The sequence below is a fragment of the Nerophis lumbriciformis genome, linkage group LG24, assembly GCF_033978685.3.
Source record: "Nerophis lumbriciformis linkage group LG24, RoL_Nlum_v2.1, whole genome shotgun sequence".
NCBI lineage: Eukaryota > Metazoa > Chordata > Actinopteri > Syngnathiformes > Syngnathidae > Nerophis > Nerophis lumbriciformis.
The window spans coordinates 40,861,853-40,885,109 of record NC_084571.2 but is presented as its reverse complement, the minus strand read 5'-3'; the positions used below and the strand labels follow the sequence as shown (position 1 = coordinate 40,885,109).

The following is a 23,257-nucleotide window of genomic DNA, read 5'->3' as shown; positions in this document are numbered from 1 at the left end:
CTGATTGTGGCAGTCCGCTCCCTGTATGATCAGTGCCAGAGCTTGGTCCGCATTGCCGGTAGTAAGTCGGACACGTTTCCAGTGAGGGTTGGACTCCGCCAAGGCTGCCCTTTGTCACCGATTCTGTTCATAACTTTTATGGACAGAATTTCTAGGCGCAGTCAAGGCGTTGAGGGGATCTGGTTTGGTGGCTGCAGGATTAGGTCTCTGCTTTTTGCAGATGATGTGGTCCTGATGGCTTCATCTGGCCAGGATCTTCAGCTCTCACTGGATCGGTTCGCAGCTGAGTGTGAAGCGACTGGGATGAGAATCAGCACATCCAAGTCCGAGTCCATGGTTCTCGCCCGGAAAAGGGTGGAGTGCCATCTCCGGGTTGGGGAGGAGATCTTGCCCCAAGTGGAGGAGTTCAAGTACCTCGGAGTCTTGTTCACGAGTGGGGGAAGAGTGGATCGTGAGATCGACAGGCGGATCGGTGCGGCGTCTTCAGTAATGCGGACACTGTATCGATCCGTTGTGGTGAAGAAGGAGCTGAGCCGGAAGGCAAAGCTCTCAATTTACCGGTATGATCTACGTTCCCATCCTCACCTATGGTCATGAGCTTTGGGTTATGACCGAAAGGACAAGATCACGGGTACAAGCGGCCGAAATGAGTTTCCTCCGCCGGGTGGCGGGTCTCTCCCTTAGAGATAGGGTGAGAAGCTCTGCCATCCGGGAGGAGCTCAAAGTAAAGCCGCTGCTCCTCCACATGGAGAGGAGCCAGATGAGGTGGTTCGGGCATCTGGTAAGGATGCCACCCGAACGCCTCCCTAGGGAGGTGTTTAGGGCACGTCCCACCGGTAGGAGGCCGCGGGGAAGACCCAGGACACGTTGGGAAGACTATGTCTCCCGGCTGGCCTGGGAACGCCTCGGGGTCCCACAGGAAGAGCTGGACGAAGTGGCTGGGGAGAGGGAAGTCTGGGCTTCCCTGCTTAAGCTGCTGCCCCCGCGACCCGACCTCGGATAAGCGGAAGAAGATGGATGGATGGAGGTGAAATTACATAATCTCCCACGGCACACCAGACTGTATCTTAGTGTGCCGCGGCACACTATTGAAAAACACTGCATTAAAGGACCTTACAAAAACATCCACACTCACAATCATTGTTCAGTCTTATTAAACATCTGACGAATAAAATGATATCATTTTTCAACAGCTGGGATAGGCTCCAGCGACCCCAAGAGGTACAAGCGGTTACATTTCCCCCCCAGTTATCATTGCCAAGTTTTATCGAGCCTTGCGAGTAGTATCACACTAGTAGTATAACGGGTCGTGACGTTGACACGGGGTATTTAAAGTCAAATGCGAAAATGAAAGGTATTAATTGCTGTTAGGGAGTAATTGTTTTAACAATTTCCTGTAAATATTGAAAACTAAAGACATTAAATCATCTTTTCATGCCTTTTCCGTTCATCTTGGCTACCAGTTTGTGTAGAAAAACACATGACTCCAAATATCTGTAACACACAAATGCATTCAAATACGTTTTTAATTTGTACCCAAAACAGAGAAAAACCAAAACATGAAGGGAGCAACAATAATCCCATCCGTCAGTGTGAGTAAAGACATTTTAAGTGCAAACTATAGTGAAAATAAAATATCAGACGATCAAACTCCTGTCATTTATTGGACTATTGCTGACATCGGACATGACACAACTGCGCTTGGCGTGAATGGAAGCTTTCACTTCCCTTGTGAGCATCTCCTCTCTCGTGAGTAAAAACTACTTTAATATTGCTTCATCTGAAGCCTTTATGGTTGAAGAGCTTTGAAAGAAATGAAGTTGTAAGGCAAAAAAAATCTGTACAATGCGACAATGTCCCAAGGGTTCTTTTAACAAAACAAACTGGGGACATCTCTATAAGCAGTCCATGGAATTGTCTGGAAGTATTCCCAAGGGCGGAGCTTTGCCTGGAAGACAAGATGGAGGCAGCATGGAGTTTGAAGACGGATCCACATTTTCAGAATCTTCCATTCGCTCGGCGCAGCCTTCCCAGTTAATGTGGAATCGGGTGACGCGGGGGTTTGATGCTAAGATGTTTCTCTGGAGCTGAAAAGAGACAACATACACACAATTCATGAAAATGTTTCACTTTATTTTCTGCGACAACACAAAAATATAATAACTATGTGCTTTTTACACAAAAGTGATGAAATAAACAGCTGATATTTGATTGCCATCATGGTGTGTTACACACACACACACACACACATACACACATAATTTATATTTATTTATTTTGCCGTTATTGTTCACATGTTAAAGGTGTTTTAATGAATATACATGCATGTTTAACACATATAGATTCCTTTCTTTCATGAAGACAAGAATATAAGTTGGTGTATTACCTGATTGTGATGACTTGCATTGATTGGAATCAGACAGTAGTGATGATAACCTCCACATTTTCAAATGGACGAGAAAAAACGTTCCTCCTTTCTGTCTAATACTACATGAAAGTGGTTGGTTTTTGGCATCTTATTTGTCCAGCTTCCGTATTCCTTTTTAGGGATGTCCCGATCCAGGTTTTTGCACTTCCGATCCGATACCGATATTGTTTTTGCATTTCCGATCCGATACCGATACTGGCCTATCCGAGCATGTATTAAAGTTTAAAGTTATTTAGCCTACTTAGTTGTCAGAATCATGTTGAAAAGGGTTTTAGTACTCTTGATAACAACTAGCCAGCTGAATTAGGGGAGTTTGAATAATACACAATGGTTGGTAACAAGAAACTGACCTGTTTATTCAAGGATAAACACAAAATAGACAAAATTATACATGACAAACAGAAATGGCATCATTGAACTAGGGCTGGGCGATATGGCCTTTTTTTAATATTGCGATATTTTAAGGCCATATTGCGATACACAATATATATCTCGTTATTTTGCCTTAGCCTTGAATGAACACTTGATGCATATAATCACAGCAGTATGATGATTCTATGTGTTTTGATTGATTGATTGAGACTTTTATTAGTAGATTGCACAGTGAAGTACATATTCCGTACAATTGACCACTAAATGGTAACACCCCAATAAGTTTTTCAACTTGTTTAAGTCGGGGTCCACTTAAATTGATTCATGATACAGATATGTACTATCAGATATATACTATCATCATAATACAGTCATCACACAAGATAATCACATTGAATTATTTACATTATTTATAATCCAGGGTGTGGAGGGGGGCGCCGGATGTAAGTGTCAAAAAGACAGCCAAAAGAGTTTGATATGAGAATAAATCTAAAGTTAAAATATAGGGTAGAAATGCACCCATTTGCAGGAAATGTAGTCTTGATTTTCAAAATGTTCTTTCAAGGCTTGCATGTCTACATTAAAACATTCTTCTTCATACTGCATTAATATATGCTACTTTTAAACTTTCATGCAGAGAAGAAAATCACAACTAAAAAAATCACTCATTTTTTCATACGGTGTTGATGTGGACATTTTTGCCATTTTTGATGGTGTGGACGTGTGGCACCGAATGGAGATAAGCGTCTCGACAGACGTCACAATATTTGAACAATGATGACGAAAACTGTTGTCTCTGTCGTGTCCGTGTGTCGAAAATTGTTATGCGCTTATTTTTTTTATTTGATTTTGTGCGTGGCATAGATTTGCCGTGCGCAGAGGACGCTTGAGCAGGCGCGCACCTTAGCGGCTGCGCTAGCATCACAGCTAACGTTAGCCATGCCGCTACCTCGCTCTCTGCTGGGAGAGGACGTATACGTATGTGACGTATGACGTGACCGTATGTGACGTATGACGTGACAGTATGTGACGTATGACGTGACAGTATGTGACGTATGACGACGTATGACGTGACAGTATGTGACGTATGACGTGACAGTATGTGACGTATGACGTATACGTATGTGACGTATGACGTGACAGTATGTGACGTATGACGTGACAGTATGTGACGTGTGTCGTGACAGTATGTGACGTATGACGTGACAGTATGTGACGTATGACGTGACAGTATGTGACGTGTGACGTGACAGTATGTGACGTATGACGTGACAGTATGTGACGTGTGTCGTGACAGTATGTGACGTATGACGTGACAGTATGTGACGTATGACGTGACAGTATGTGACGTGTGACGTGACAGTATGTGACGTGTGACGTGACAGTATGTGACGTATGACGTGACAGTATGTGACGTATGACGTGACAGTATGTGACGTATGACGTGACAGTATGTGACGTATGACGTGACAGTATGTGACGTATGTCGTGACAGTATGTGACGTGTGTAAGAAGGTGCGCTCGCTGTCTGTGAGAGGGAGACACAGGAAAGAGTGAGAAGAGCCTGTCGTGTAATGCCAGCAGCTAAAAGCAACTGCGTGAGGATTGTGGATGTGTTGAAGGTGTGCTGGAAAATGCGGAACGGAAATTAGGGAGCAGCAGAAAAGTGGAATGTATTATTTAAATAGGTGCGTTGGAAAACACGGACCGGAGTTTTTTTTTTAAAACTGGATCTGGATCGGCATTTTCCCATGCCTTGCCGATACGCAATTTTTGGCAAATATCGGCAGCCGATCCGATCCAAATATCGGATCGGGACATCCCTATTCCTTTTTATACAATTTACAAGAAATACATTGGCGGCAAACTCCGTAGCTTGCTAGCTTGTTTACGCTGGCTTTCGGAGACTCTTATTTTGTTAGCGCAGGCGCGATGGAGCAGCACTTTTATTGTGAAGACAGGAACTGTGCGGTCAGTCTTTAGGCTTTTGACGGGAGGTACGGTTGAAATAAAAAAGTGTCTTTTTTCCTTCACACTGAGCTGGCAGCAGTCAGCGTCATTTCACAAGATCCTCGGGCGCCTTGAAGTTCAATCAAGTGATGAAAGTGACGTCGTAGTGAAGATTCATACCTGCCAACTTTTGAAATCAGAAAAACCTAGTAGCCAGGGTCCAGGGGCCGCAGGCCCCGGTAGGTCCAGGACAAAGTCCTGGTGGGGGGTTCAGGGGGGCGAAGGCCCCCAACGCAAAATGATTGATTGCATTCAGACAGGTTAAAATGTTGCTAAAACCATCACTTTTCTATCAGTCACAGTGACTTTTCAAAACAAAAATATTACAGCAAAAATCATATGGGTTGATTGACATGTTTATTCTGTAAGCTAACTTCAATAGTTTGAAATTATTTTGACAGTTAATGCCAGTTATCCTGTCAACCTTTCACAAGACTTCAATTTGTTCATTGAAAGTATAAACATTATAAACACTTTTTACAGTAAACAAATGGTAAAACAGTACTAAACAATTCCATTAAAAAAAGAATTGGTGTCATTATTAACTTTCTGTCCAAGCTTGTATAATCTACTGCCTTGTTCAATTGTAAAAAATATTCTGTGGCTAAAATTCACATTTCTATCACAATTATCATACTGTAAACATGGAAAACTAACTTCATTAAAATTAATAGTCCTGTCAATAGCATGGAATTACAATTCAAATGTAGTTTTTTTGTAAGCCTGTCAAAAGAATTCAAAATATGAAAAATTAATGACAATTAATTTAAGCAATCAGACACTTGAAAAGTGGCACATAACATCTCTAATGTAATCATTTTAACTTTTCAACAGAAATAGCACTGCAAAAATATTAAGGACATACTTCTGTATTTTGGTAGTTATGCTGTCAACATTTAACAAGATTTCTTCAACTTGGACTTGAAAGCATAAATAGTATAAACACTTTTAACAGTATAACAGTACTAAACAATTCCAATAGATAACATTGGTGTCATTACCTTTTTGTGGCTAAAATCCAAATTTAGCAACGGCATTAGACTTGTGTTTTTTTGTCCCAACGTGGTCTTTTACATCGCTAATTCCTCCGTGTCCGATCGAAAAATCTTGTCTGCACAAGGTGCAATTCGCGTAGTTTTCACCCTTTTTGGAACGGATAATTATTCCCGGATAGGCTTTTGAATATTCTTCACGGAATGACTGCAGTCTTCTTTTCGGTTTAAGACTCGTTTGCGATTTTTCTCCGGCTGATTCCATGATCGTTCGCTCGTTTGGAAACAATGGGCAACTGGTGCCTCGTGCTTGGCAGCGGTGCTATAAATAGCCTCGCGCATGGCATTCGGAATGGCTCGATAGGAAGTTACAGGAAGCAGTGTCGATTGTCATTGTTGTTACGCGATTTCGTGAATAAAACTTTAAAAAAAATTTTTTTTTAATTAATGAAAAAACGTATTTTTTATCACTGCAACCGTAACCCGGAATAGGTTGATGAAAACCGTACTAATTACCGGAAAACCGGAGTAGTTGGCAGGTATGAAGATTTATGATAGCTCATTTTTAGGTCAATTTCTTTTCATGCCTGGCTGGCGGTCGACTGACACATCCTCCACGACCGACCGGTAGCTCGCGATCGACGTAATGGCCACCGCTGCTACAGAGACTATAGCGGGTGCAAGTGCAAACTATCCAAGTAGCATGTGCTTGCATGACTTGAATAACTTTGCATGACTACTTTCACCAGGTTACTAATGAAAGGTTAATTGAACACGACAGCTTGGATAGCGTTGTTAGTTTTCAACACCTTTTGGCGAAATTTGATGACTTGGTGGGAGTGAGAGAACACATCCTGGTTATCATAATGAATAACATTTACATTAACTTTTGTGTTTACATTTGATAATAGAGGACTTACCTCGCCTCCGGACGTCCCTCAAATCGGATGCTTTCTCGACAGGTGGAACTTGTGCTATTGTGGTATGCCAGCTCCACTTTGCAATGTTTGCATACTACTGCGTTTTCCTTCCATTTTAGTGTGACGTGTTCCCACACCTTAGACAACTTTTGACACTTCTTAATTCCCTCGTTTTGCTATGGCTCTTGTCCTCTGCTTTCTGCGGCGTCTGCCATTGCGGATTTTGTCGGCGAAAAAGTTGACTAAACTCAAGCGTATTTAAAGGAACGGTGTTGTGTAGCGCAGGGGGCGTATGATCTGACGTAAACACGCTGTGCAACACCTAAACAGTCTGTGGGAAACATGAGCTTTGACTACTAAACGTTTAAAGGGGAACATTATCACCAGACCTATGTAAGCGTCAATATATACCTTGATGTTGCAGAAAAAAGACCATATATTTTTTTAACCGATTTCCGAACTCTAAATGGGTGAATTTTGGCGAATTAAACGCCTTTCTGTTATTCGCTCTCGGAGCGATGACGTCACGTTGCAATCCGTCATTTTCTCAAACACATTACAAACACCGAGTCAAATCAGCTCTGTTATTTTCCGTTTTTTCGACTGTTTTCCGTACCTTGGAGACATCATGCCTCGTCGGTGTGTTGTCGGAGGGTGTAACAACACGAACAGGGACGGATGCGAAAGTGGCAAGAAATTGGACGTTTGTTCCGCACACTTTACCGACGAAAGCTATGCTACGACAGAGATGGCAAGAATGTGTGGATATCCTGCGACACTCAAAGCAGATGCATTTCCAACTGGACTGGACAGATCAGCTTTCAGGAAAAGAGAGCGGATGAGGGTATGTCTACAGAATATATTAGTTGATGAAAATTGGGCTGTCTGCACTCTCAAAGTGCATGTTGTTGCCAAATGTATTTCATATGCTGTAAACCTAGTTCATAGTTGTTAGTTTCCTTTAATGCCAAACAAACACATACCAATCGTTGGTTAGAAGGCGATCGCCGAATTCGTCCTCGCTTTCTCCCGTGTCGCTGGCTGTCGTGTCGGTTTCGCTTGCATACGGTTCAAACCGATATGGCTCAATAGCTTCAGCTTCTTCTTCAATTTCGTTTTCGCTACCTGCCTCCACACTACAACCATCCATTTCAATACATGCGTAATCTGTTGAATCGCTTAAGCCGCTGAAATCCGAGTCTGAATCCAAGCTAATGTCGCTATAGCTTGCTGTTTGTTTGTATTGGCATCACTGTGTGACGTCACCAGAGGTGGGTAGTAACGCGCTACATTTACTCCATTACATCTACTTGAGTAACTTTTGGGATAAATTGTACTTCTAAGAGTAGTTTTAATGCAACATACTTTTACTTTTACTTGAGTATATTTATAGAGAAGAAACACTACTTTTATCTACATTCAGCTCGCTACTCGCTACTAATTTTTATCGATCTGTTAATGCACGCTTTGTTTGTTTTGGTCTGTCAGACAGACCTTCATAGTGCCTGCGTTTCAACAAATACAGTCACTGGTGACGTTTACTCCGTTCCACCAATCAGATGCAGTCACTGGTGACGTTGGACCAATCAAACAGAGCCAGGCGGTCACATGACCTGACTTAAACAAGTTGAAAAACTTATTGGGGTGTTACCATTTAGTGGTCAATTGTACGGAATATGTACTGTACTGTGCAATCTACTAATAAACGTTTCAATCAATCAATCAAAAGTGTGAAGGAAAAAAGATACTTTTTTATTTCAACCGTACATCCCGTCAAAAGCCTAAAGACTGACTGCACAGTTCCTGTCTTCACAATAAAAGTGCCGCTCCATCGCACCTGCGCTTTCAAAACAAGAGTCTCCGAAAGCCAGCGCAAACAAGCTAGCAAGCTACGGAGTTTGCCGCCAATGTATTTCTTGTAACGTGTATAAAAACGAATATGGAAGCTGGACAAATAAGATGCCAAAAACCAACCACTTTCATGTGGTATTAGACAGAAAGGAGGAACTTTTTTTCTCCTCCATTTGAAAACGTGGACGCTATCAGCACTATACTGTCTGATTACAATCAATGCAAGTTATCAGAATCAGGTAATACACCAACTTATATTCTTGTCTTCATGAAAGAAAGGAATCTATATGTGTTAAACATGCATGTATATTCATTAAAACACCTTTAACATGTAAACAAAAACAGCAAAATAAATAAATATAAATTATATACTGTATATATATATATATATATATGTGTATATATATATATATATATATATATATGTACCGTATATGTATATATATAAATGTGTGTATATATATATATATATGTATATATATATATATATATATATATGTATGTGTGTATGTATATATATATATATATATATATATATATATATATATATATATATATATATATATATATATATATATATATATATATATATATATATATATGATATGTGTGTGTATGTTACTCATCAGTTACTCAGTACTTGAGTAGTTTTTTCACAACATACTTTTTACTTTTACTCAAGTAAATATTTGGGTGACTACTCCTTACTTTTACTTGAGTAATAAATCTCTAAAGTAACAGTACTCTTACTTGAGTACAATTTCTGGCTACTCTACCCACCTCTGGACGTCACAGGTAAATGGACGGGTGTTTATAACGATGGTTAAAATCAGGCACTTTGAAGCTTTTTTTAGGGATATTGCATGATGGGTAAAATTTTGAAAAAAACTTCGAAAAATAAAATAAGCCACTGGGAACTGATTTTTAATGGTTTTAACCCTTCTGAAATTGTGATAATGTTCCCCTTTAAAAAAACAAAAACAAAAACTTGACGCCTCGAGGCAGCGAATATATTTTGTAATCAAATTACTCGAGGAATCGTTTCAGCTCTACTAATTACCTTAATTAATAACTCATTGAGGCAATTTCAGAACTTGCTACAGGCAGAAAAGTGTGAATTTTGCTCAAATTAAACCTAACAACATAAACACAATTTAGAATTGGCCCAAAAGTCAACTGTCGAAGGTCTAACCTGAGTGTAGTCTGGCTTGATGGGTGGGTTCTCCCGAAGCTCCGGGTCTGTGTACTCGTTGTTCACATAGTAACCGATGCGAATGAACTCTTGGCCACGGTACGTGCAGGTGATGAGTACCACGGTGACACCAACAGCATCGCTCTCCGGGATCAACCCAGTGTTCGGTGCATCAGCCTGTTGGGGTTTGGCTGGATATCAACAACATCCTGACAGCAACAATATAGTACATTTACTACTACCTGAAAGACAAACATATGTCGTCCAGCGGGTACCGGTCCAACCAGGACGGAATCCAGGACTTGATCATACTCTTCGCTCTCCGCTGAGCCCACATAGATGATCTTCCACTCCAAGTCTGTCAAAACAGGAAGTGACTTCACATTAATCAAGCATGGAAGGTGTCATTCACCATAGAAGACTGACGAAAATAATCAGGGACCAAAAGGACACAAAGTGCAGGTTTAAATATTTTCAGTGTGCCTTAGGGAGTATTAGCATACCTGCCAACTTTTGAAATCAGAAAAACCTAGTAGCCAGGGTCCAGGGGCCGCAGGCCCCGGTAGGTCCAGGACAAAGTCCTGGTGGGGGGTTCATCGCCCCCCGACGCAAAATGATTGATTGCATTCAGACAGGTTAAAATGTTGCTAAAACCATCACTTTTCTATCAGTCACAGTGACTTTTCAAAACAAAAAATATTACAGCAAAAATCATATGGGTTGATTGACATGTTTATTCTGTAAGCTAACTTCAATAGTTTGAAATTATTTTGACAGTTAATGCCAGTTATCCTGTCAACCTTTCACAAGACTTCAATTTGTTAATTGAACAGTATAAACACCTTTTACAGTAAACAAATGGTAAAACAGTACTAAACAATTGCATTAAAAAAAAAATTGGTGTCATTATTAACTTTCTGTCCAAGCTTGTATAATCTACTGCCTTGTTCAATTGTAAAAAATATTCTGTGCCTAAAATTCACATTTCTATCACAATTATCATACTGTAAACATGGTAAGCTAACTTCATTAAAATTAATAGTCCTGTCAATAGCATGGAATTACAATTCAAATGTCGTTTTTTTGTAAGCCTTTCAAAAGAATTCAAAATATGAAAGATTAATGAAAATTAATTTAAGCCATCAGACACTTGAAAAGTGGCACATCACATCTCTAATGTAATCATTTTAACTTTTCAACAGAAATAGCACTGCAAAAATATTAAGGACATACTTCTGTATTTTGGTAGTTATGCTGTCAACATTTAACAAGATTTCTTCAACTTGGACTTGAAAGCATAAATAGTATAAACACTTTTAACAGTATAACAGTACTAAACAATTCCAATAGATAACATTGGTGTCATTACCTTTTTGTGGCTAAAATCCAAATTTAGCAACGACATTAGACTTGTGTTTTTTTGTCCCAACGTGGTCTTTTACATCGCTAATTCCTCCGTGTCCGATCGAAAAATCTTGTCTGCTCAAGGTGCAATTCGCGTAGTTTTCACCCTTTTTGGAACGGATAATTATTCCCGGATAGGCTTTTGAATATTCTTCACGGAATGACTGCAGTTTTCTTTTCGGTTTAAGACTCGTTTGCGATTTTTCTCCGGCTGATTCCATGATCGTTCGCTCGTTTGGAAACAATGGGCAACAGGTGCCTCGTGCTTGGCAGCGGTGCTATAAATAGCCTCCCGCATGGCATTCGGAATGGCTCGATAGGAAGTTACGGGAAGCAGTGTCGATTGTGATTGTTGTTACGCGATTTCGTGAATAAAACTTTAAAAAAATAAATAATTTAATTAATGAAAAACCGTATTTTTTATCACTGCAACCGTAACCCGGAATAGGTTGATGAAAACCGTACTAAGTACGGGAAAACCGGAGTAGTTGGCAGGTATGTATTAGCACTCTTAACATCAACTGTGAGTAATTAAAGCTACAGTGAGGTCCACAAGTATTTGCACACCCTGCAATTTTGCAAGTTCTCACACTTAGAAATTAGGGAGAGGTCTGAAATGTTCATCATAGATGTATTTCCAGTTAGAGACATCATCTAAAAAGAAAAATCCGGAAATCACATTGTATGATTTTTTTTAATGATTTATTTGTGTTACTGGGATTCATATGTATTTGCATCAGTGTTAATATTGAGTGCCAAAGTCAAATATAGTTCTTCATCAGGTTTGCACACACGGCAACAGGGATTTTGGCCCACTCCTCCACACAAATCTTATCTAGATCTGTCAGGTTTCGGGGCTGTGGCTAAGCAACACAAAGTTTCAGCTCCCTCCAAAGATTTTCTATTGGATTTAGGTCTGGAGACTGGCTAGGCCACTCCAGAACCTTAATATGCTTGGTATGGAGCCACTCCTTGGTTATCCTGGCTGTAATTGTCATGTTGGAAGACTCAGCCACGACCCATCTTCAATACTCTGACTGAGGGAAGGAGGTTTTTGGCCAAAATCTCTCAATACATGGCCCCGTTCATCCCTTCCGGAATACAACTGTCGTCCTGTCCCCTTTGCTTTGGACGAGAAGAGATCTTACATGGAGCCCCAGTCCGAGGTAGATTAGCAGTCATGTTTAGCCTCTTCCATGTTCTAACATTTGCTGCAACAGTGGATCTATTCTCACCAAGCTGCTTCCCAATTGTCCTATAACCTTTTCCAGCTTTGTGGAACTCTACAATTTTGAGCTCTGGTCTCTTTTGACAGCTCTTTGGTCTTGCCCATGGTAGCAGTTGGACCTTGACTGACTGTGGGCTGCACAGGTGACTTTAGGCCCCGTCTACACTAAGGTTATCCAGGGTAAATCCAACCTAACCTTATCCGTGTCCACACACAACAATGCCACCGTTTAAGACCCCCTTCGTCCGCCGGCGCAAAGCGACCTAGTACGCATGCGCGAAAAAAGCGCACGTCATAGTCACCTCCAGTGTTGCTTTGTGTGCAAGTTCCTAAATGTAACTTATCTGAACAATATCCAGTGTTGTGGTATTTCAATGAACTGGAATCCAGTGTGCTGTGGGGCGCTAATGTAGTGAATCACACCTGAGCCATCATAAATTAATCAAATCTTTATTAGACACGTAAACAAAGTGATAAAGAACATTTGACATCAATCAAACTAGGGATGTAGATATCTGGTCACTCTTTTGCCTTCACCTTCATTGTCCATTCCTTTTTGGTGACTTTATATACTCTGGACCTAGACGTTGAGTCCGCGACATACATGGCGGACAATAACTGATACAGTCTGCTTTGCCAGTCCAAACGCCTTCGCTGTTTTCCGTAGTTTTCCCTCGACGGCCAGGTAATACAAAGCACACGCTACCTTTTTTTTTTTAAATCACATCCACGGGAGTTCGCATTCTCGTTGACTCTCCTTCGACAAATGGACAAAGTTTTTCGCTAAGTAGAATCACAGCTGACTTGGACATTGGAAAGTTCTCTTGCCGTCTGAGAAGTGTTGTATCCCAGATAGCTGCAATGGCTTTCTCTTAAGGTATTCATGTGTGATTTACACAAGCGTTTGTACATGTAGAAGAAGGAGAAACACGGGCATGTCTGGATGACTCGCCTCCATCTTTCCAGTGGTTAGCTCCGGTTGTTATGAAGCTGGCTGTGGCGCGTTCTTTCTGACGTCACTTCCTGTGCGGGGCGCGGTCTTTCTGGCGTCACTTCCTCTCCGAACTCAGTTTGCAAACGATCAATGAGTCCATACAAAGCTAAGAGCCGGAGATTCAAGAAATAGACAAAGTGTAAAAATGTGTCCGAGGAGGCGGACCTTAAATGCTGGTTTAGTGTGACTGAAATGGGGTTTAGGCTAAATAATTATTCGTTTAAGGCAGACCTGGGCAAATTAAGGCCCGGGGGCCACATGCGACCCGTTAAGCTTTTCAATCTGGCCCGCCGGACATTCCCAAATAATTTTTTTAGATCTTTAACATGGAAAGTGTAGCTGCCATTATGATGTGCAGTGAATGACTAATGATCTACTGCTAACGATGGATTCTGATGCGTCATCTATGTTGCTGCTTCTTGATCTTAGCGCTGCTTTTGATACCGTCGATCATAATATTTTATTAGAGCGTATCAAAACACGTATTGGTATGTCAGACTTAGCTTTGTCGTGGTTTAACTCTTATCTTACTGACAGGATGCAATGCGTCTCCCATAATAATGTGACCTCGGACTATGTTAAGGTAACGTGCGGAGTTCCTCAGGGTTCGGTTCTTGGCCCTGCACTCTTTAGTATTTACATGCTGCCGCTAGGCGACATCATACGCAAATACGGTGTTAGCTTTCATTGTTATGCTGATGACACCCAACTCTACATGCCCCTAAAGCTGACCAACACGCCGGATTGTAGTCAGCTGGAGGCGTGTCTTAATGAAATTAAACAATGGATGTCCGCTAACTTCTTGCAACTCAACGCCAAGAAAACGGAAATGCTGATTATCGGTCCTGCTAAACACCGACATTTATTTAATAATACCACCTTGACATTTGACAACCAAACAATTACACAAGGCGAATCAGTAAAGAATCTGGGTATTATCTTCCACCCAACTCTCTCCTTTGAATCACACATTAAGAGTGTTACTAAAACGGCCTTCTTTCATCTCCGTAATATCGCTAAAATTTGTTCTATTTTATCCACTAGCGACGCTGAGATCATTATTCATGCGTTCGTTACGTCTCGTCTCGACTACTGTAACGTATTATTTTCGGGTCTCCTTATGTCTAGCATTAAAAGACTACAATTGGTACAAAATGCGGCTGCTAGACTTTTGACAAGAACAAGAAAGTTTGATCATATTACGCCTATACTGGCTCACCTGCACTGGCTTCCTGTGCACTTAAGATGTGACTTTAAGGTTTTACTACTTACGTATAAAATACTACACGGTCTAGCTCCGTCCTATCTTGTCGATTGTATTGTACCATATGTCCCGGCAAGAAATCTGCCTTCAAAGAACTCCGGCTTATTAGTGATTCCCAGAGCCCAAAAAAAGTCTGCGGGCTATAGAGTGTTTTCTATTGGGGCTCCAGTACTATGGAATGCCCTCCCGGTAACAGTTAGAGATGCTACCGCAGTAGAAGCATTTACCGGTAAGTCCCATCTTAAAACTCATTTGTATACTCTAGCCTTTAAATATCCCCCTGTTAGACCAGTTGATCTGCCGTTTCTTTTCTTTTCTCCTTTGCTCCCCTTTTCCTTGTGGAGGAGGGGGGGCACAGGTCCGGTGGCCATGGATGAAGTGCTGGCTGTCCAGAGTCGGGACCCGGGGTGGACCGCTCGCCTGTGCATCGGCTGGGAACATCTCTGCGCTGCTGACCCGTCTCCGCTCGGGATGGTTTCCTGCTGGCCCCACTATGGACTGGACTCTTACTATTATGTTGGATCCACTATGGACTGGACTCTCACAATATTAGGTCAGACCCACTCGACATCCATTGCTTTCGGTCTCCCCTCGAGGGGGGGGGGGGGGGGGTTACCCACATATGCGGTCCTCTCCAAGGTTTCTCATAGTCATTCACATCGACGTCCCACTGGGGTGAGTTTTTCCTTGCCCTTATGTGGGCTTTGTACCGAGGATGTCGTTGTGGCTTGTGCAGCCCTTTGAGACACTTGTGATTTAGGGCTATATACCGTATTTTCCGCACTATTAGCCGCACCTAAAAACCACAAATTTACTCAAAAGCTGACAGTGCGGCTTTTAACCCGGTGCGCTTTATATATGGATTAATATTACGATTCATTTTCATAAAGTTTCGATCTCGCAACTTCGGTAAACAGCCGCCATCTTTTTTCCCGGTAGAACAGGAAGCGCTTCTTCTTCTACGCAAGCAACCGCCAAGGTAAGCACCCGCCCCCATAGAACAGGAAGCGCTTCTTCTTCTACTGTAAGCAACCACCCGCCCGCGTAGAAGAAGAAAAAGCGTGCGGATATCACCGTACGTTTCATTTCCTTTGTGTGTTTACATCTGTAAAGACCACAAAATGGCTCCTACTAAGCGTCAGGGATCCGGTTCATGAAAAGACGCAATCTCTCCATCCACACACGGATTACTATTTCACAGCAACTGATATTCCTGTGAAACGCACTGTGGATACAACGGGAGCACGTACGGTGAATATTCGCACCACAGGGAATGAGAAGTCATCCTTCACTGTGGTTCTAGCTTGCCATGCTAATGGCCAGAAACTTCCACCCATGGTGATATTCAAAAGGAAGACCTTGCCAAAAGAGACCTTTCCAGCCGGCGTCATCATAAAAGCTAACTCGAAGGGATGGATGAAGAAAAGATGAGCGAGTGGTTAAGGTAAGTTTAAGTTTACGCGAAGAGGCCGGGTGGCTTTTTTCACGCAGCTCTGTCCATGTTGATATACGTATGTTTGTGATTGCACATTTGCGTACATTTTGGGAGTGAACAGAGTTGTTAGAACGCTGGTTTTTAATATATTATTAAAGTTTGACTGACCTATCTGACTGTTTTTTTGACATTCCTTTAGCGCAGTTAGATGCGGCTTACAACACCGGGCGGCTTATAGGTGGACAAAGTTTTGAAATATGCCGTTCATTGAAGGCGCGGCTTTTAACCCAGGGCGCCTTATGGTGCGGAAAATACGGTAAATAAACATTGATTGATTGATGTTTTCTAATGACCGTAAGTCTTCAACTATACAAAGTATTTCAATGGTTGGAATCTGCGCTTTTGCATGTTATACTAGTTACTATGGTCATCTAAGTGGGGGTTAAATCACCAAAAAATATTCCCGGGCGTGGCCACTGCTGCTGCCCACTGCTCCCCTCACCTCCCAGAGGGTGATCAAGGGTGATGGGTCAAATGCAGAGAATAAATTTGCCACACCTAGTGTGTGTGTGTGTGTCACAATCATTGCTACTTTAATTTTTAACTGGGTCACAGCAGCTCAGACGAGGCACCAAGCAGTGTGGGTGGAGATCGTTTCCAGAGCGGCCAGCCTGAAATGCGGGTGTAAGGGACAGACTCGGAAGGAGATTCTTACAACAAAGTTCGAAAGCTTAGTGATATATCAGATGTATCAGATAGTAAGTTTTTTTTTTTTACCCTTCACGTTCATATTTCGCTGTGTTTGTTGCATTTTTGTTGCGTTGTGCTGTAAAATATGTGAATGGAGAGGGGGGTGTGACGTTCACATGTTGTCAATATTCAGTGTTTTATCCTTCATAGTTAATATTGTAAATCCCACATTCTTTATTTACACGTACATTCTGGGTGTCTCATTAAGTTAAAAAAATTTAAAATTCCATTCCGTTTTTTAAGGCGGTCTGTCATAACGTTTTTAGCATTCAATCAAACATTATTGTGAGGTTTTGTTTTAGTGCTCCTAAAAATCAGATATACCGGCCCCCAGACACATTTTTTTCCTCTAAATTTGGCCCCCGACCCGAGTCAAAATAATTGCCCAGGCCTGGTTTAAGGTGTTATCCGGCTTAGTGTAGACTAGGGCTGCAACTAACAACTAATTTGATAATCGATTAATCTGTCGATTATTACTTTGATTAATACATTAATAATCGGATAAAAGAGACAAACTACATTTCTATCCTTTCCAGTATTTTATTAGGGGGGAAAAAAACAGCATACTGGCACCATACTCATTTTGATTATTGTTTCTCTGCTGTTTGTACATGTTGCAGTTTATAAATAAAGGTTTATTAAAAAAATAAATAATAAAAATAAATAAAGAAAAAGTAACCTCTGCGCATAGCACAGATCCAAGGAATCGATGACTAAATTAATCGCCAACTATTTTTATAATCGATTAGTTGTTGCAGCCCTAGTGTAGCCATGGCCTTAGTGAGCTCAAAGGGGTGGTAGGTGGGTGATTAGTTGTGGGGTAAAGGTGGACTTTCTTTTAAGGTAGACTGACAGCTCGCCTGTGCATTGGTTGGGGACATCTCTGCGCTGCTGACCTGTCTCCGCTCGGGATGGTCTCCTGATGGCCCCACTATGGACTAGACTCTCACTATTATGTTAGATCCACTATGGACTGGACTCTCACACTATTATGTTAGATCCACTATGGACTGGACTCTCACACTATTATGTTAGATCCACTATGGACTGGACTCTCACACTATTATGTTAGATCCACTATGGACTGGACCTTCACGATTATGTTAGATCCACTATGGACTGGACTCTCACTATTATGTTAGATCCACTATGGACTGGACTCTCACACTATTATGTTAGATCCACTATGGACTGGACTCTCACACTATTATGTTAGATCCACTATGGACTGGACTCTCACACTATTATGTTAGATCCACTATGGACTGGACCTTCACGATTATGTTAGATCCACTATGGACTGGACTCTCACTATTATGTTAGATCCACTATGGACTGGACTCTCACACTATTATGTTAGATCCACTATGGACTGGACCCTCACTATTATGTTAGGTCCACTATGGACTGGACTCTCACACTATTATGTTAGATCCACTATGGACTGGACTCTCACTATTATTTTAGATCCACTATGGACTGGACTCTCACACTATTATGTTAGATCCACTATGGACTGGACTCTCACTATTATGTTAGATCCACTATGGACAGGACTCACACTATTATGTTAGATCCACTGTGGACTGGACTCTCACTATTATGTTAGATCCACTATGGACTGGACTCTCACTATTATGTTAGATCCACTATGGACTGGACCTTCACTATTATGTTAGATCCACTATGGACTTGAGTCACTATTATGTTAGATCCACTATGGACTGGACTCTCAATAGTATGTTAGATCCACTATGGACTTGAGTCACTATTATGTTAGATCCACTATGGACTGGACTCTCACTATTATGTTAGATCCACTATGGACAGGACTCACACTATTATGTTAGATCCACTATGAACTTGACTCACACTATTATGTTAGATCCACTATGGACTGGACCTTCACTATTATGTTAGATCCACTATGGACTGGACTCTCACTATTATGTTAGATCCACTATGGACTGGACTCTCACACTATTATGTTAGATCCACTATGGACTGGACTCTCACACTATTATGTTAGATCCACTATGGACTGGACTCTCACACTATTATGTTAGATCCACTATGGACTGGACCTTCACTATTATGTTAGATCCACTATGGACTGGACTCTCACTATTACCGTATTTTCCGCACTATAAGGCGCACCGGATTATTAGCCGCACCTTCTATGAATTACATATTTCATAATTTTGTCCACCAATAAGCCGCCCCGGACTATAAGCCGCGCCTACGCTGCGCTAAAGGGAATGTCAAAAAAACAGTCAGATAGGTCAGTCAAACTTTAATAATATATTAAAAACCAGCGTTCTAACAACTCTGTTCACTCCCAAAATGTACGCAAATGTGCAATCACAAACATAGTAAAATTCAAAATAGTGCAGAGCAATAGCAACATAATGTTGCTCGAACGTTAATGTCACAACACACAAAATAAACATAGCGCTCACTTTCTGAAGTTATTCTTCATTCGTAAATCCTTCGTCTTCGGTGTCCGAAGTGAAAAGTTGGGCAAATTTACGATCCACTGGCAGACGTTGGCGTCGTCTGGCGCTGCCTCCTCGTCTTAGTGAAGGTGTGTTCGCCTTCTGTCTTCCATTGTTCCCACGCAGTTAGCAGTCTAGCTTCGAATGCCCTGTTGACACCAATATCTAGCGGCTGGAGGTCTTTTGTCAATCCACCCGGAATGACGGCGAGTATTGAATTAAGCGCGTAAGCGTGTCTCTCAATGTGCTGTTATGAGCTAGCAAATATAACAACTACACTACCCAGCATGCAACGATAGTTACGAGCATGCGCGGTAGCCCTGAGAAGCGATGTTGTATGCTGGCAGTTAGAATGTGGTTATGAGCACGCTGTGAGTAAACGTTGAGAACTCAGTTAACACGCCTCGTCTGCATTATTTATAATTAGACAGACAACACACTTAATAGGAGCCATTTGGGGTCTTTACATAAACACACAAATGGAAATGAAACGTCACATATCCCAGCATGCACCGCGCGCTTCTTCTACGGGGAAAAAAGATGGCGGCTGTTTACCGTAGTTGCGAGACCTAAACTTTATGAAAATGAATCGTAATAAAGCGCACCGGGTTATAAGGCGCACTGTTAGCTTTTGAGAAAATTTGTGGTTTTTAGGTGCGCCTTATAGTGCGGAAAATACGGTATGTTAGATCCACTATGGACTGGACTCTCAATATTATGTTAGATCCACTATGGACTGGACTCTCACACTATTATGTTAGATCCACTATGGACTGGACCTTCACTATTATGTTGGATCCACTATGGACTAGACTATCACTATTATGTTAGATCCACTATGGACTGGACTCTCACTATTATGTTAGATCCACTATGGACTGGACTCTCACTATTATGTTAGATCCACTATGGACAGGACTCACACACTATTATGTTAGATCCACTATGGACTGGACTCTCACACTATTATGTTAGATCCACTATGGACTGGACTCTCACACTATTATGTCAGATCCACTATGGACTTGACTCACTATTATGTTAGATCGACTATGGACTGGACTCTCACACTATTATGCTAGATCCACTATGGACTGGACTCTCACACTATTATGCTAGATCCACTATGGACTGGACTCTCACACTATTATGTTAGATCCACTATGGACTGGACTCTCACACTATTATGTTAGATCCACTATGGACTGGACTCTCACACTATTATGTTAGATCCACTATGGACTGGACTCTCACACTATTATGTTAGATCCACTATGGACTGGACCTTCACTATTATGTTAGATCCACTATGGACTGGACTCTCACTATTATGTTAGATCCACTATGGACTGGACTCTCACACTATTATGTTAGATCCACTATGGACTGGACTCTCACTATAATGTTAGATCCACTATGGACAGGACTCACACTATTATGTTAGATCCACTATGGACTGGACTCTCACACTATTATGTTAGATCCACTATGGACTGGACTCTCACACTATTATGTTAGATCCACTATGGACTGGACTCTCACACTATTATGTTAGATCCACTATGGACTGGACTCTCACACTATTATGTTAGATCCACTATGGACTGGACTCTCACACTATTATGTTAGATCCACTATGGACTGGACTCTCACACTATTATGTTAGATCCACTATGGACTGGACTCTCACACTATTATGTTAGATCCACTATGGACTGGACTCTCACAATATTATGTTAGATCCACTATGGACTGGTCTTTCACACTATTATGTTAGATCCACTATGGACTGGACTCTCACACTATAATGTTAGATCCACTATGGACTGGACTCTCACACTATTATGTTAGATCCACTATGGACTGGACTCTCACTATTATGTTAGATCCACTATGGACAGGACTCACACTATTATGTTAGATCCACTGTGGACTGGACTCACACTATTATGTTAGATCCACTATGGACTGGACTCTCACTATTATGTTAGATCCACTATGGACAGGACTCACACTATTATGTTAGATCCACTATGAACTTGACTCACACTATTATGTTAGATCCACTATGGACTGGACTCTCACTATTATGTTAGATCCACTATGGACAGGACTCACACTATTATGTTAGATCCACTGTGGACTGGACTCTCACACTATTATGTTAGATCCACTATGGACTGGACTCTCACTATTATGTTAGATCCACTATGGACTGGACTCTCAAACTATAATGTTAGATCCACTATGGACTGGACCTTCACTATTATGTTAGATCCACTATGGACTGGACTCTCACTATTATGTTAGATCCACTATGGACTGGACTCACACTATTATGTTAGATCCACTGTGGACTGGACCCTCACTATTATGTTAGATCCACTATGGACTGGACTCTCACACTATTATGTTAGATTCACTATGGACTGGATTCTCACTATTATGTTAGATCCACTATGGACAGGACTCTCACTATTATGTTAGATCCACTATGGACTGGACTCTTACTATTATGTTAGATCCACTATGGACTGGACTCTTACTATTATGTTAGATCCACTATGGACTTGACTCACTATTATGTTAGATCCACTATGGACTGGACTCTCACTATTATGTTAGATCCACTATGGACAGGACTCACACTATTATGTTAGATCCACTATGGACTTGACTCACTATTATGTTAGATCCACTATGGACTGGACTCTCACTATTATGTTAGATCCACTATGGACTTGACTCACTATTATGTTAGATCCACTATGGACTTGACTCACTATTATGTTAGATCCACTATGGACTGGACTCTCACTATTATTTTAGATCCACTATGGACTGGACTCTCACACCCTCCCATATCTGCGGTCCTCTCCAAGGTTTCTCATTGTCTCATTGGGGTGAGTTTTTCCTTGCCCTGGTGTGGGATCTGAGCCGAGGATGTCGTTGTGAATTGTGCAGCCCTTTGAGACACTCGTCTCATTGATTGATCGATTGATTGATTGACAGTAACATACAAATAAATCATACAATTAAAAAAAAAAAATCATACAATATGATTTCCGGATTTTTCTTTTTTAGATGATGTCTCTAACAGTGAAAATACATCTTTGATGCACATTTCAGACATTTCCAAGTGGGAGAAGTCGCAAACTTGCAGGCTGTGCAGAGACTGGCGGACTCACTTGTATGTAACCGCCTGTGAACGTTAGCAGTTAAGTCATTTATAGCGACAACAGGACACTTAAGTGGTATTTACTCACCTTCGGGCAGGTCTTCCATGCACTCGAAGGTGATTTCGAACTGGAAGGGGTTCCCAAAGGGGCTGGGGTTGTCCAAGACGGCCACATTTAACACCTGCACTTTCGCCATTGTTGCCCGCCAGCTAGCACGATGCTAAGTCCACACACAGCCGCTTCAAAGCTCTTTTTTTACGGGGGGGGGGAGCTTGAAATGAAGACAAACTCACTTTTGTCTTCACCTTGACCACTGGAATGGCTTCTAAATGCGACTCAGACGACACAATGCACTAAAGTATGTCGCATAATACCCCAAAAATGAATCTTTTTTTTGAACAACAGAAATGTTTTGAGTATTATACTCCCGCCGCTTTGACAACCTACCCACAATGCCGTGCGCCGGAAGACGGCAAGCCGTTAACATCCGGTTACTTCAATTGGCGTCCCCTGGTGGAGGAGCGTGTGTGTTGTCTGTCTAATTGTAAATAATCATTGTAATAAATTGTAATAATAACTTGTAAATAATGCAGACGACTTCTCAACGTTTACTCACGCAGCAGTGCTCATAACCACATTCTAGCTGCCGGAATGGCGACATAAAACCACACTTCACGGGGCTACCGCGCATGCTCGTCGCTACTGTTGCATGCTGGGTAGTGTAGTTCTTTTATTCCCTAGCT

General features: G+C 41.5%; 1 protein-coding gene across 1 annotated transcript; it reads right to left on the bottom strand.

Annotated features, from left to right (window-relative positions):
- Positions 1–1,508: 1,508 nt before the first annotated feature.
- Positions 1,509–23,094, bottom strand: asf1ba (anti-silencing function 1Ba histone chaperone). The gene is made up of 4 exons (XM_061982116.1): positions 22,602–23,094; positions 10,008–10,123; positions 9,766–9,942; positions 1,509–2,087 (listed from the first exon to the last, which is right to left on the bottom strand). The coding sequence occupies exons 1-4, from the start codon at positions 22,708–22,710 to the stop codon at positions 1,896–1,898; spliced, it is 594 nt and encodes a 197-aa protein (XP_061838100.1). The 5' UTR covers positions 22,711–23,094; the 3' UTR covers positions 1,509–1,895.
- Positions 23,095–23,257: the final 163 nt, after the last annotated feature.

Bases quoted from the DNA above. Each gene is read 5' to 3' on its own strand.
- asf1ba (XM_061982116.1), bottom strand. From the start codon at position 22,710: ATGGCGAAAGTGCAGGTGTTAAATGTGGCCGTCTTGGACAACCCCAGC. The intron at 9,943-10,007 runs GTAGTAGTAAAT...AAACCCCAACAG, and splicing joins GACATATGTTTGTCTTTCAG to GCTGATGCACCGAACACTGG. The intron at 2,088-9,765 runs GTTAGACCTTCG...GTCTCTTTTCAG, and splicing joins TCAAGCCAGACTACACTCAG to CTCCAGAGAAACATCTTAGC.